Source organism: Spermophilus citellus, assembly GCF_964194105.1.
Source record: "Spermophilus citellus genome assembly, chromosome: 11".
Classification (NCBI taxonomy): domain Eukaryota; kingdom Metazoa; phylum Chordata; class Mammalia; order Rodentia; family Sciuridae; genus Spermophilus; species Spermophilus citellus.
In genome coordinates this window covers 27,621,648-27,637,143 of record NC_138192.1, presented here as the reverse complement: position 1 = coordinate 27,637,143, position 15,496 = coordinate 27,621,648, and the positions used below count along the sequence as shown (strand labels likewise).

The 15,496-nt window shown below is 42.3% G+C and overlaps 1 protein-coding gene across 1 annotated transcript in view; it reads right to left on the bottom strand.

Annotated features, from left to right (window-relative positions):
* CFAP221 (cilia and flagella associated protein 221) overlaps positions 1-15,496 on the bottom strand; it is a gene marked incomplete at its 3' end in the record, with an annotated part of 114,787 nt that overhangs the window by 4,318 nt on the left and 94,973 nt on the right. Inside the window, exons 22-23 of the mRNA XM_081262200.1 lie at positions 8,919-9,011; positions 276-371 (exon numbers count right to left, since the gene is read on the bottom strand). Of these exons, the coding sequence (XP_081118326.1) occupies positions 276-371; positions 8,919-9,011 (189 nt within the window). The remainder of the gene's footprint in view (positions 1-275; positions 372-8,918; positions 9,012-15,496) is intronic.

Here is a 15,496-nt window from a genome sequence, read left to right as displayed (position 1 = left end):
ATATTCAACGAAACTCCATCAGCTGTTAATAATGAACAAATGTGTCTCTGAAGCCAAATGACAAGCAAATGAAAACACTGGATTCAATTTCTAAAGTTTCCCTTGCTTCACCAAATTCAAGAGGCTAATTGTGCATAAAATAAAATAGACATTCAAGTATAGGAAACAACGGAAATGTGTTTCTTTCAAAGCTTGAGATATTCAGAGTCAGATAACATGACAGTTTTGATCTCAGACTACCTCTTGGATCAAAAGGCCCCAGAACCACCACTTACTTCTCCTTCTTTGTGTCCTTAATGTCCAACAGAGGGAATTCCGCTTCAATCATTCTTGGAGTCAATGTAACTTCTACATTATGTTCAAAGAGCTTGCTGAAAAGCAATAAGATGTTTATGGGAACTGATTCTCCTTCCTAACATAAAATAGAATGAACTGTTGTATTCATGGAGGAGTTCGGCATTCCTTGTTCTTTCAACATTAGTCCTAAACATCTACTTTTGATGGGTCTATGTTTGGCGAAGCATAAAGCTGCTAAATTGCTTTCTGCCAACAAACAATGGTAGGGAAGAGTTATTTATAACCAGAGGATAAAAAGCAATTTTTAGAAATGGGGTCACAGATTTCATATTCTTTTCAAGTGCACATGGACCATTTACCAGAATGGACTGTATCTTTAGACCATAAAGAAAGCTTAAATAATTTCAAAGAGTTGATTCATTAGGCTGGGGTTGTAGCTCAGTGGTAGAGTGCTTGTCTAGCGTGTGTGAGGCACTGAGTTCAATAATCAGTACTTCATATAAATAAGTAAATAAAAAATAAAGGCCAATTAACAACTAAAAAAAATAAATAAAAACAAACAAAATGAATGAAATCATTCAGACTATTTTCTTTGACCACAATGGAATTAGAATAGAAATCAATCATAAGAGATAACTGTAGAATTCACAATTGCTTTAAAATTAAATGATATATTTCTTCTTTTTGTTCCTTTAAAAAATTCATTGGTAAATTATAATTATGCATTATATGGGATTCATTATGCCATGTTTGCATGCCGATGACATAATTTGATCAGCCTCTTTTCTCAGCACCTTCACTTCCCCTCCCTTCTTTTCTCCACCTGATCCACTTGCTCTGCTCAACTGGTCTCTCTTCTGTTGTTGTTATTATTATTTCAGTTACTGCATTATAATTATATATATAAGCAGGATTCTTTGTGGCATTTTCACCCACAGACATAACATATTTGGTAGATTTTAAATAGTCCATGGGGAAAGAAATTCAAGGAATCTAGTTTAATCTTCTAGAACCTTCCCTAGAGTGGCACATTTTTACTATAAAGACTTTGCAGGTCACATTGTCTCAGTTATAACTACTTAACTCTGCTATTGCAACACGAAAGGAATCATAGATAGTAACTGAATGGGTGTGGCTGTTTCAGCAAAACTTGATAAGCACAGGTGTCAGGCAGATTTGGCCATGGACCATCGTTTGCCAAACTGTGGCCTAGAGCTATGTGGTTTGATGGTTAAAGCTGGATTATTTGCAGTTTGAATTTCAGCTGGAAAAAGTGGGAAGGAAGAGTGTGGAGGAGACACACTTTGTCCAAGTTTCTCACCTCATCTGCCAATATCTCATCGGCAAAGACCTCATCAAATGTAGTACTTAACTGCTGGGGAGGCCAAGGAACTTAGCCTCTAGATTCAACATCTCTTTGACTTCAGAAGAAAAAAGCAATGAATGGACAAAGAGCCTTTTCCACCACATTCAGTTAAAGTGAAATGCTTCCAAGATGAACAAAGACTTCAAAGTTTGGGGTTACAAACAGCACCCTTTATCCAGCAGTGATACAGAAGCACAGGTGATCAGGGCAGTTTTCTATTAAGGAGAATACCCTAGAAAACTGCAAAAAAAAAAAAAAAAGTCCTAGTCTCACATGGCTGAAAGCTAATGTTTACTGAGCAGCTGCTATACGTGAATCACTATGTTTGTGCTTGGCAGGCATTATCTTCCCAGAGCAGTTTCCTCAGCTCTAAGGTGGGCATAATAATAAGACCTCATCGTGGGGATTACATGGGACTGCTCTCCAAGCACTGCCTGTTACAGATTTTGTGCTCAGTAAATGCTAGTTATTTTAAATACTATTTTCCTCAAAACAGCATCAATTATCTCCTGTAATTCTGATAACCCCCTATGAAGTGCTATTATTATTTCCATCTTAAAGATGAGGAAACTGAATCACAATAGTGTGCACATCAGAGCTGGATGGAGGAGGCTGCCTCTCCTTTAGCCTGCTGATGTCCCCCTAGCGGGCTGGACAGTCAGGATTGTTCTGAACCCAAACCAAGCACATACCATCATCCTACCTTAGCTGTGGTGCTCTCTAGGAATGCCCCCATGTGGGGCTTTGTTTAGAAACCACTTCAACCTTCCTTTTTAGATCAGGATTCCAGGCTTAGATGCTCAAGTACTGCCTGGAGCATGTGGGCAGGTCTTAGAAGAACAGGAAATATGGGCTATTTAGAATTTCACTAATTGATTATTTATGTGTAAAACTGAACGGAAACAGTATGCCACAAATAGTTATTTTTTGAGTACATACTGTGTGAAGGACACTATTGCCTAGCAAGTACCAAACCATTTCCTGTGATCACAGAAAAGGCTGGCAGTGGCCGGGACCCTAGTCTAACCACGACAGTGATGAATGGTCATCAACCCTTGAGTTATCAGGATTTCTTTGCTTCATCATAAGGGGTGGTATAGTTTAGAATATGAGAGTTTGAATTTATTAAGAATGAAACCATTTCTCACGAAAATAGAAGGGAGAGCAGTAGAGTAGAGGAAAGAACCAGAGGGAGGTGGGTGGGAGAGAAAGGGGGAATAAGGGGGATCCATGTTGACCGAATTATATTGTTATACTGGGGGCATGGACAATATGTAATGATGAACTCCATTATTATGTATTATTATAATGCACCAGTACAATATGGAAAAACATAATTATCTCTGAAAAAAAGACTGAAAACATTTAAAAATATTTTATTTTTAGCTGTAGATTGACATAATAACTTTATTATTTATTTATTCATTTATTTATGTATGTGGTGCTGAGGATTGAACCCAGTGCCTCACACATGCTAGGTAAGTGCTCTACTACTGAGCCACAACCCCAGCCCTGAAAACATTTTTGAATAAAAAGCTAAGGAGTGAAAATCAAAAGGGTGCTTATAGGAGGGTAGGTCCCCCACAGCCTTGGATGATCAGATCTTTCCTGTCCTGCTTGCAAGGTTTGGGCCATAATCCAAGATGTTGAAATCCTAAAAGTCAGAATCCTCAAAGTCTAAAATCCCAAAGATCAAAATCTCAAAAATATAATTTTGGAAAAAAATTTAAATATTCTTTTAAAGATACTATTTGAAAAACATACAATATGACAAAACACTTCATAGACCACTTTATAAAATGGGCAATAATGATAAACATATTTTTTTAAACATTTATATTTTTAGGTGTAGATGCACACAACACAATGCCTTTATTTTTATGTGGTGCTGAGGATGGAACCCAGGTCCTGCCCGTGCTAGGCGAGTGCTCCACCGCAGAGCCACAATCCCAGCCCCGATAAACATATTTTTGCAAGCATAAAATACTCAGGGATGCTAATAACAGTTACAAGGGTATAAGAGCCAGAAGTAGAAAAATTGTATTTGTAAGAACTAGGTCAAAAGGTGGAATGTATAAATGCACATCACTGATTGGAAATTGTGCTAACCTAATTTTAGGACTACAGTCATCTGAAAGTTTTTGGATAAGATTGATCAAAACCACGATGGGTCACTCTGCATATGCAGTTGCCCAAAGAGCCAACTTCTTAAGAAATTTTATCTTTCACAAATGCGTTTCTCCAATTATGGAGGAAGTACGTACACAATGCATACACATGAAGCCTACACTGTGAATAATGTACTTTCATGTCAAAAAATTTCAAATTTGTGGGGCTGGGGTTGTGGCTCAGTGGTGGAGTGCTGGCCTGGCATGCGTGAGGCACTGGGTTCAATTCTCAGCACCACATAAATGTAAAATAAAGATATGTGTCCACCTAAAACTAGAAAATAAATATTTTTTTAAAAAAAGTTTCAAATTTGTAAAAAGGAAAAAAGATGAAATGAATCATACCCTGAAAGTCTCTGCACAATTTATACCTCCATATTGGAAATGATGTGAAGATGAAATACATAGCATAGCGAAATGTAAAAAATAATACTTTAATAATTTAAAATAGTGGGAGCAGCTGGGTGTGGTGGAGCACACCTGTAATCCCAGAGGCTCAGAAGGCTGAGGCAGGAGGATCACAAGTTCAAAACCAGCCTCAGCAACTTAGCAAGGCTCTAAGCAACTTAGCGAGACCCTATTTCAAAATAAAAAATAAAAAGCCCTTTTTGTTGTGGCTCAGTGGTTAAGCAGCCCTGGGTTCAATCCTTGGTACCATAAATGAATGAATGAATGAATAAAAATTGTGGGGTTAAAAGAGAAAAACTAAAAAAGAAAAGAAACTAACCTTCTCCCCAAAAGAACTAAAAAGGAAAATTGACATGTGAAGAAGTGTGTGACTGGGCCAGATGATGGGCAGTTGCACAGAACAGTGTGTGGCAGCTGACTTACCTTCACAATCATTAACCAGCTTTCGAAGCTTTGCCTCGAAATGAATAGCTGCTTTGTTTTTCTTTAGGTTATGCCTCTCCTCAGAGAATATGTTTACATTCATTTCCTACATGCTACTCTTTTTGAAATTCTTCTGTGATTCAATTCATACTGACATGAGCATTCCCTATTAAATCTTCCCATTGTTTGGCAACGTGGAAATCCATTCTGCATGCACTCATGTACAGACAACAAATTCAGCGGAAATAATACCAGCAATCAAACAGCAGCGCTGTTGTCTAACTTGCCTTCTTATCCCACCATGTACATCATTATTTTTGAACCAGTGAGTAACATTACTGACTTCTCCAGGCAATTGTGATTTTAATTTATTAGAAGCTTCTGGAATTTCACCAGTGGAAGGAATATCAATGCAGACCAATGATGCATTTTTAAACTCAAGTTTTTGTCATTGCTTTATTGCATGACCAATCCCTTCTCCAGAATTTGGCTTTCTGTCCTTGTTACATAGCTTCTTTTTCATGGGAATTGTGGTTTTCGAGATGTCAGCTTTCAGAATTTTTTTAAACAATTTTTTTTGTATTTGTTGATGGACAGAATGCCTTTATTTTATTTGTTTATTTTTATGTGGTGCTGAGGATGGAACCCAGTGCCTCACACATGCTAGGCAAGTGCTGTGCCGCTGAGCTACAGCCCCAGCCCCAGCTTTCAGGATTTTAACATTTGGGATTTTAATCTTTCAGGATCATTTTTTTTTTTTTCAGGAGTGTCAACTTTAGGGATTTTGATTGTTTGAGATTTCAACATTTGGGATAATGACATTTGGGACTGAACTTCTGGATTATGGTCTACACCACTGCTTGCAATTCTTGGACAGAAAATACTGAGACTACAACATCCTGAAACAGGAGGAAATGTCCAGAACTGGGCTGTGTCCTTGTTCCTCTCAGAACAGTATTCTCAGCAATGCTTGGGTGATCCATGTGACACTCAGGCATAACGGCAGAGTGGAGTGAGCATTCCCTATCACACTCTCAGGGCCCCTCAGTGGCAATGTATCAATGTGGGGGCATTTGTCCATGTGGCTACCTCCAGCCTGGGCCGCTTTCTGCCTTGAGGAGTGGAAGTTATAGTTTGGGTCTGGAATCCACTACCCAGTCTCACGTTGAAAGCGTGGTCCCCAATGCAGTCAGGTTCAGAGGTGAGGCTTTCCAGAAGTGAGTGCTCTGATCTCATCAGTGAACTAACCCACAGGTAGCTGAATGGACTCCTGGGAGTCCATTGGAGGAAGTAGGTCACTGGGGTGTGTGTCTTGGAAGGGTCTATCTTTTTCCCAGACCCTTTTCTTTCTCTCTCTCTGCTCCTTGGCTGCCTGGCCATTTTTCTTGATGTTCTTTCTCACCTCTGGCCCACAGCGATGGCGTTGTCCAACCACAGACTGAATCTCCGAAACTGTGAGCCCAAAATAAATTTTTCCTCCTCTGAGTTCCTCTTGTTAGGTCTTTATGTCACAGCGATGAGAAACTAAGACAGCTGGCTCACTCTGAATCCTGAGTTTCTGTTTATTCTTGCTGCCTCTCTGTGAGTGAGACCTCCGCTTTGCCTGATTTGTACAAGTGTTCTGCCCCACTGGACTAGACCTAAGAACTTTTGCAGATGCCAAAGAAGCAGAAAAATGGATTGATAAATGACTTTCTATAATATTTTGAAAAGTGACAGGTGTTAAATGATTTCATTTGTGAAATGAGCAATTCATATAAGGCCCAGTACAAATTCATTCATATATTTCAAACAAAAAATGAAGACATCTGTCTTATTGAAGGAATGAAGTCACACTTCAGAACACTTCCTCTTTCTCACTTCAAGGCACAGTGATCCCGGTGTGTTAGCCCTCCATCACTGCATCAAGACAGCCGAGAGAGTTGGCTTCTAAGGAGAAAGGCTTATGGAAGCTCCCAGTTTCAGAGGTTTTGGTCCAGGGTCACTTGGCCCTGCTGCCATGGGGCCTGCGGTGGCACAGGACATCCTGGTGGGGAGTGTGTGGCAGAAGAAGCCTATTCACTTCATGCCAGCCAGGAGGCAAAAGAGACAGGAGGGAGTAGAGTCCCCAAGTCCCCTGCAGGGACACATGCCCAGTGACTTAACTTCTTTCCACTAAGCTCCAACTCTGAGAAGCTCCACCACCTTCCAGTAGGACCCAGAATTTGACAAGTGGACCCTTGGGGGGTGGTGCAGAGCCCATGTGCCTGTCATTGACCCAGGAGCAGCAAATATAGGCACGTCATGTGGCCCAGGATGGACACTAGCCTGGGCAGTGACCGGGGACCAGACTCCTCATGCTGACGCTTTGCTCTAGTTGAATGAGAGCCTGCAGGACCATACGTCTTGTCACAATGCCTAGGGTGGCAGCATGTGTCTTCAGCTTTTCACCCCGTATTTCCCTTGGTCTCCTCCTGGACTAGGTGTCTTCTAGTTCTGCCATCTCTCCTGCCCCTGTTCCTTAAGTCTGAACTTCAAAAAGGCTCTGAGGAACTTATGTGGACGTGCAGGTGAGACTCCCCAGGGCTCCCCGCCCCCCCCCCCCCGGGGGTATCTATGCTTTAATAGGGACAGAGCCAGAGAGTGGGTCTTCAGTAATACAAGGTCAGGAAATAGAGACCAAAGGAGGAGATTTGGGGCCCTGGGTCTTCCTAATGTGTCATGATCTTGTCATGTAAGGCTAGTGGTCTTCCTTGCGCCCTACCCTAATACTGCCATCACAGATACAGCAACACATCCAAGTGTTCCTTTCTGCCACCTGCAAGGGTATTAAAAACCAAAAGGAAAAAAAAAAGACAAGACTATTGAGGCACCGAGGTGAGGTCACCTGCCCAAGGTGTACTCAGAGTGAGTGGCAGAGCCCACAGCCTACACCTTTCTTCTTATTTTTTTTTTCTTTTTATGGTGCTGGGGTTTGAACCCAGGGCCTTGTGCATGTGAGGCAAGCACCCTACCAACTGAGCTGTATCCCCAGCTCCCACAGCCTACACCTTCACTGCTATGATATACAACATCTCAATGCTCTAGATTGATTGTGATAGAATTTAATTTTGATAAAGATGGTCCTAAGATTTGGAGGCGGTTTGCACCCACATGGCTTTCATGATGGAAGCTTGGTCCCCAGTGTGGTGACATGTGAGGAGGTGTCTCAGTTCTAGGTTGTGAGTTTACTGAGGTATTACCTCAGAAGGCAGTAAGATAGTTCTTCGGGGACTCTTGAGTTAGTTCTCATGAAAGTGAGTTATTGAAAGTGAGCCTGAGCCCCGAAATGCTCTTCCCTGTATTTCCACCATTGTGATGCCATCTTCCATGAGGTCCTCACCAGAGAGAGAGCTGGTGCCTTGCCTTTGAACTCCTAGAATTGGAAGTTAAATAACCCTCTTTTCTTTATAAAGTTAACTTGCCATGGGTATTTTGTTATAGTAAAAGAAAATGAACTAATATAGATGAGTATGGCTAAAACTTTATGCTTTGTTGGTTAATTAAACTAGAAAACTTCAATGAATTTTATCCCTGCTTGGTAGAAAGTACTTGCTAAAACATGAAATCTCTCATTTTCTCCCTGAAGTTATGTAGCCATGTATCAAGAGCTAAGCATATTTTAAAAAGGAGAGAGCAACGACTGCAATCTAGAGGCATCTGCAAATGGGGCACTGGCAAGCGGTTCAGCTGGGGACATGTGTGCTCTGAGGTGTTCATGATGAGCAGCTGCTCTGGGACAAGCACACGTGCTCTGCTTGGCTCAGATTTGCCATTCTTGGGTCTATTATCAAGAGACTCAAGGGCATATTTTCACTGGCTGCTGGCTGCTGATCAGTAAAATCAAGTGTAAGCATCTTGCTTCTGGGTTGATTCTTCATGCCTATCCAAATCCTACCCGTATTTCACGTAGTAACCGAGTCCGCAGGACCACGGCAGCCTCCCCAGCCCATCAGCACATCTCTGCTCTCCCTTCCCTGTGCTCCCAGATGGAGCAGCCAGCTACCAACATGTTTTACACCTCGTCTATCCTCCAGCGCAAGTTGGGATCTCATTTAGATGGTGGTATGGCTGGACATTGGCCTTATCTGCTCGTTTGAGTTGCAAGCTCAAGGGCTGTGTGCTCTTCTGAAATCCCTCACAGCACCTTGCATATTTTTTGGAAAACAGATCACATTAGAGATTAAATGCAGAAAAATAGAAAAAGAAAAAAAAAAAAGAAAAAGAAAAATCAGTACCGTTCAATAGTTTCCAGTCTGTCTTCTTCCGGTAAGTCCTCAAGAGGAGCAGGAGTGTTGATAGGAAGTATAACCGGATTGTAGGAGTCATAGCTGTAGAAGAAAAACACACAAGCAGCCCAGGATAAATGATCACATTAGCAGTTTGGGGGGGGGTGTCTTTATGTGATTTCCTACAGCGTCTCAATTTTACCCCTGGTGAGTCCTCTGCTCCTCTGCCCTCCCTCCCTCTGGAACACCCCCCAATGCTTCTGGAAAAGGCAGAGGCAGCTGAGAGGCCCTGGTCACACCCTGGAGAAGGCTGCCTTCAGGTGTCTCCTGGACTGTGAGGTCAGTCTCACAGAGGGGCTGGGGAGGGCTCAGTGGTGGAGCGCCTGCCTGGCATGTGCAAGGCTCATTGAGAGAATTTCCTGGGTGGGGCAGGGAAGGGTAGGTAGAGGATCTACTTTTTGTTCTTGCCACTTTGCCCACCTTCATAGTCTTCCTTGGTCATTCTGTCCAATTTCAAACCTTCCTTACCACCCCATGACGTACTGTTTGGCATTATAACTACAGAGGTTTATATAAAATTTCCTGAGTATTGAGGACATGAAAACAATTGAGATAGGGAGGGAAAATATGTCGTTATTTAAATGTTGGCAGCAGATTTCTGATTCAAGATAGTGGAATGAGTACTCGCTTTTTGGGGGGTCTCAACTTCTTCCTTAAAAACCTTTTAAAATAATATTGAAGGAATAAAAACGGATCACACAACAGCAAAGAGAACAGGGGAAGGACAGGAGTGGATACAAGTTTTCAACAATTTTGGTGGAAGAAATTCCAGAAGCCTGAAAGAGTTCTGTGTCATGAAAAAGAGCAAAGAGTGGTACGTGAACACATGTGGAAAAGCTGCAGGCTGAAATAAGGCAGAGGAGCAGGAGCAGAAAACGAGTGAATCTGAGGCTCCTTTGTGAATGCACATGCCTTTGGGAGCAGACTCTCACCCTTGTTTTGCCCCTGTGTAAAAATGCAGGGGCTGGGGATAGAGCTCAGCTGGTAGAGTGCTTGCCTTGTATGCGCAAGGCCCTGGGTTCGATCCTCAGCACCAAAAAAAAAAAAAAAAAGTTATTTATGGGCTGGGGTTGTGGCTCAGTGGTAGAGCACTTGCCTAGTACATGCGAGGATGTGGGCCACGTAAAAATAAATAAAAAAAATAAAGATACTGTGTCCAACTAGAGTATTAAAAAACTATCTAGAAGTGTTTCTTAATATACATTAAATAAATCACATAAAACCAAAAAAAAAAAAAATGCACCTGACTGTCAAGTAAGGAGAATGGCTGAAAAAACATTATGGTGCTGTGGTTTTTATAGAGGGAAGGTGGGAGAGGTATCTGTGAACTGATATGCTGTGGTTTCTAGGAGAGAAGAAAGCGAATGCAGAAGAGCCTAACTAGAGGGCCACGGTTCACATGAGAAGAGAAAATAAGAAAAATACATACACTTGGAATGCTTAACACCACAAGGAGAATCAGGAAAGGGGAGGCAGAAGACCAAGTTGGTTCCCTTCCCTGGGCAGGGATGGGCTGGAGGAAGGAGGGAGGAAGGGACGCTTCCCAGGATGCCTTTGTGTGTAGTTTTGAGTTTGGAAACTCAACATGGTGATGTTCTACTTATTGAAAACATATAATCAAGTCAACGAGAAAGGAAATTTTAAAAAACTGAAAGCAAACTGAAACAAGTAATTCATAATCACAACAGAGGGAAAGAAAGAAAAAGAAAAGGGTGAGAGACAGGAAGAGAGAGAGAGGGAGGGAGCAGAGAGTGAAAGAACTGATATAGTATAGAAAGAAGAGGTGACTTTTCCAGTGTGTGACCACACCCACGTACCCCCAGTCCTGGGTGGGATAAGGGTAGGGGAAGAACTGCAAATAAATCTGTGCTCTATTTATTATGCTTGTTTTTGAAAGTGTTCATGGAGGAGTCAGTTCTGAAACTATTGGATATATTATGAAGTTGAGTAAGTAAATGTGCTAGGGCAGGGTTTTCACAGTGAAAGAAAATGGAAAGCAAGCAATAATGCTTGGATATTGACTGGAATTGTAGGGTTTGGTGTGCATTCATGATTTCTAAAATGTGTGTATGTATGTGTATTTATATGTAGGTGTGTGTCCTTGTGTGTATGTAAAGTATGTGTCTGTATACCTCTCCTCTGGCTTTGCACACGAGGCCAAGATACAAGCATACTCTAGTAGCAATGTGCATAACTATCACTCAGATTTTTGTCTTTAATTTCATTCCCCTCTAAAAAGACCCTGGGCCCCACCACCTGAGATTAACCCTGTTTACTGACTTCATGACAAAGAATCCAGGTCCTCACTGAAAATTCCATCAAAACTTTTAAACACATGTGTAGTCAGAGGGGAGTCCTGCTGAGAAGAGGGACTGAAAAGAGGGAGCTGGACCACTTCGCAGAGACCAGATTGGTTTGGGGCAATGTAATGACAACAACCAAGAGATTTTCATGAAACAAAAGGAGTCCAATTTGTAAATTCTCCAATCATTATGTTCTTTTTTTTTGGGGGGGGGGAACTTCCAGGGATTGAGCTCAGGGGCACTCGCCCACTGAGGCACATCCCCTGCCCTATTTTGAATTTGAAATGGTTCAGTGCTTCTCATTTGTTTTGCATTGTTCTACTTTAGTGTCCTTACTTGACAAAGTAAATCTCTGATAATGCTAACTCAGTTCCCAAAATTTTTCTGAACATTTCACTGCTCGATAAAATCTGAAAGTCTGGGACCTTCTGGATGAGAAAAATTCTTTGATTGCTGCTCACTTCTCAGAGTTTGAGGAAGTCCGCAGAGACTTGACAAATTCTCTCTGAATTTTCTAAAAAGTACAGAAATCAATGAGCTGCTCTGATTTATATGGATACAAAAATGACTTGGAATAAATAAATGTTAAGTAACTGTATTACCTGGTTTAACAAGACGCAGTTAAATCTCAGAGTCAAAAGATACAAGGGAAGCCTCATATTACTAGACGGTAATTTATTCAAGAAATATGTCCGCAAAGTTGAAAACTCATTAATTGGATGTCTATGGAACGTAAACTGAATGTTTGTGTCCTCCCCCAAATCATCTGCTGAAACCTAACTCCTTATGTGACGGTATTTTGAGATGGAGCCTCTGGGAGGTGGTCAGGTGGTGAGAGTGCACCCCTCATAAATGGGATTAGTACCCTTGGAAGAGAAGTCCCGGAGGGCTGCCCTGCTCCTCTGTTCCCGTGAGCACACAGCGAGAAAGCACCAACTACAAATGGGGAAACAAGCCCTCACCAGACACCATGTCTGCCATGCCAGATCCTCGACTTTCCAGGCTCCAGAACTGTGAGAAATAAATTTCTATTGTTTACAACCTACCCAGCCTATGGTATTTTGTTATAGCAACCTGAATGGATTAAAACAGAACTTAAAAAATAAAAGGAATTACTATTACTGTTTTGTAACTACATTTAGAAATAAATCCAGTGGGAATCCATGATAAGGAAATATAGAATCTGCTCTTGATTTTGAGCTGTTATTCAGTTGCAGCTTATTTTAAAACAAACTGGCCCAACAGAGCATTTGGGCACAGAAGCTGGAAGTAACAAGTCATGGTGGAGAGTTTTCTTTAATTCATGTAGAATTCATGTTTAATTCATGGTTGCTCAAGTCCACGGCCACTGCACACTGACAGCCTCAGGATTTTTTCCAAGGACACTGCTTTGGAAATAATAACTTAAAAATAAATAAGAAGAAGGACGTTTTCTCTTAATTCTCGGGACCTGTGTGTCGGAGCGTGGGTGGGAGTCAGGCAGTGCACGTCCCATCACTCCTCATTTTGCTTATTCAGTCTCATGACAGAATCCTAGACAGAGCTCTGTTTGCCTTACTGATTACATGGGTTAATTTTATTTCTTTCTTTATTTTGTGCTGCAGATTGAACCCAGGGCCTTAGCATGCTAGCCAAGTGCTCTACCACTGACTTACACCCACCCCCTCCCTCCTCCAAGGGTCTATTTATTCATTTATTATTTTTCAGTACTAGGTATTGAACCCAGGGGCATCAGCCCTTTTATTTTTTATTTTGAGACAGGGTCTCACTAAGTTGCTTATGGTCTCAATAAGTTGCTGAGGCTGGTCTTGAACTTGAGATCCTTCTACCTCAGCATCCCAAATTGCTGGGAGGACAGACTTGTGCTGTCACGCCCCACAACGTGGATCATTTTTATGTGTCCTGGTCCCCCAGCAAAATGTGTGTGCTGAGGTGTTGATGGCACCATCTGGTGGCCACGGAGTGATTGGACCATTTGGAAGGTAGAAGAGAAGGATGACCAAAGTGCCCTGGGCAGCATGCTGGATGGCTTCATAGGATCATCAAGATCATTTTATTTCAATCTTTGAAACAGCTCTGTGAGGACAAGACAAGCCTTTAATTTCCTCACTTGTCCCTGCCTCACAGGTGAGGAAATAAAGGACATCAGTGAAGAGGTGACTCACCCAGCTACAGAGAGCTAGTGACATGGCCTGCAAGTAACAGAGGCTGGTCTCTCTGACACCAAGGCTTTCCTTCTTTCTACACGGCCACCGTTTCCCCTGATTCTGGAAGATCTCGATTTTTAAAAGTATGTTAAAATAAACAAGAAAGATGCTGGATTCATTTTGAGATGGCAACAGGTTGAATGAGGTGTGACAGGAAAGGAAGCGGCATGTTTGGACTCCTGTCCTGAATCCCATGCCCCAGGCTTTTTGTTTATCTTGTGAATAAGGCAGAGGAGAAGCCCCAGAGGAATAATCCAAAGCACAGCACATGGAGAAGCCTCTGGAAGTTCAGCTGCATCAGCTTTAACTCAGGAAGACTCTGCTGCTGGCAAGGAAGGAAGAGGTCAAATTAAGTCCTAGGGGTACAATGATTCCAACAATCTTCTCCAATCCCTGAAGGGGGTAGGTGGATGGACAGTGGACTTGGGTAGCTGCTTTTTGGGTGAGCACTTGTCCATTTTCTGTTGCTAACAACAAAATACCACAGACTGGATAAGTCATGAAGAAAAAAGGATTATTTGGCTCACAGTTCTGGTCCCAGGTCGAGGGGCTGCATCTGGTAGTCTTCTTGCTGGCAGAGTCCAGGGATGGGCCAGGCATCACATGGTGAGACAGGGAGTGCAGGCAGGTGTCCTCTGACCTCTGTCCCTCTTTTTATAAAACCCTCAGAATTCAATCATGAAGGCTTACCCCTTACCTAATCTTTTTTTGGGGGGCGGGATACTGGAGACTGAACTCAGGGGCACTTGACCACTGAGCCACACCCCCAGCCCTATTTTGTATTTTATTTAGAGACAGGGTCTTACAGAGTTGCTTAGTGCCTCACTTTTGCTGAGGCTGGCTTTGAACTCACCATCCTCCTGCTTCAGCCTCCTGAGCTGCTGGGATTATAGGCATGTGCCACCTCCCCTGCCCCTTATCTAATCTTAATTGCTTTCCAAAGGCTCCATCTCTAGGGGGAGGTTTCTAGCTTCTTAATACCTCAGTAGGGATTAAATACCTTAATAGGGATTCAGGTATTTAATTTTAATATCTTAATAGGGATTAAACTCCAACACGAGTTTTGGAGGAGACAAACCATGTTCAAATCATAGCAGTGAGCATTCTTAGTTCTACTAAAAATATGGTGCCAAGGTTGAGAAGGACCTGAGAAGGACCCTCACAAGTTCAGCCTCCTCTTTATCTTTCTGACAAGAGGATGAGGCTCAGAAAGGTGCCCAGCAGACATGTGAGGTCCCCCAGCCCCCAGAGGTCCTGTGGGGCTCTCCATGTTTCTGAGTCAGAGGAGCTGGACACACTGGTGGGAGCTGGATGGGGGGTTATAAAGAGCCTCTGTTGACCTTGGTCAGTGGCAGGGGTTAGCTTTCCTGGATACTCTTGGGCTTTGCCACCTTGGGTGGGCCTCTTTCTGGATCAGAAGATTTGAACAGAAGGTGACAGCTGATGATCATTGTGGGACACTAGGCACATTTGCTCACCAATAACTCATTTAGTTACATTTACAAGGACAGTGAACTGAAGACTCAAGTTCAAGGGCTCAGGAGTGAGTTGCTGACCAGATGGAGTTTAAAGAAAAGGTATCAGTCTATTTGATATCTTAGGGTTTTGAGGAGATATTAAATAAGCAAACTGGCAGAAATTTGACTACCTTGGTTTTCTTCTTTCATCGGCCAACAATATTCTCACCTACCAGTTCTGACTGTGGCCAAGCGCCAGGCTGTGCATGGAGCTGAGCTGTCTCTGAGGATAGTGTGGGACTCCCATGAACACAGGCTGGGCAAGAAGTGAATTCTTTAGAATTGGATATGGAGGGTGCAGAAGGTGATCTTGACCAGTTAAAAACTTTAATAATTGACCATGAGTATTTTAGCAGAATTATCTGGATTGTTGGTCTTGCCAATGGGTCGCCTAGGACATCACTTTTTAAAAAAGTGTGTCTCGGATAATTTCAAAATATGAAAATCAGTTACATGTGTTCATAGCTCTTGGATCAGTAAGCCCTCCCTCGTGCTTTAAA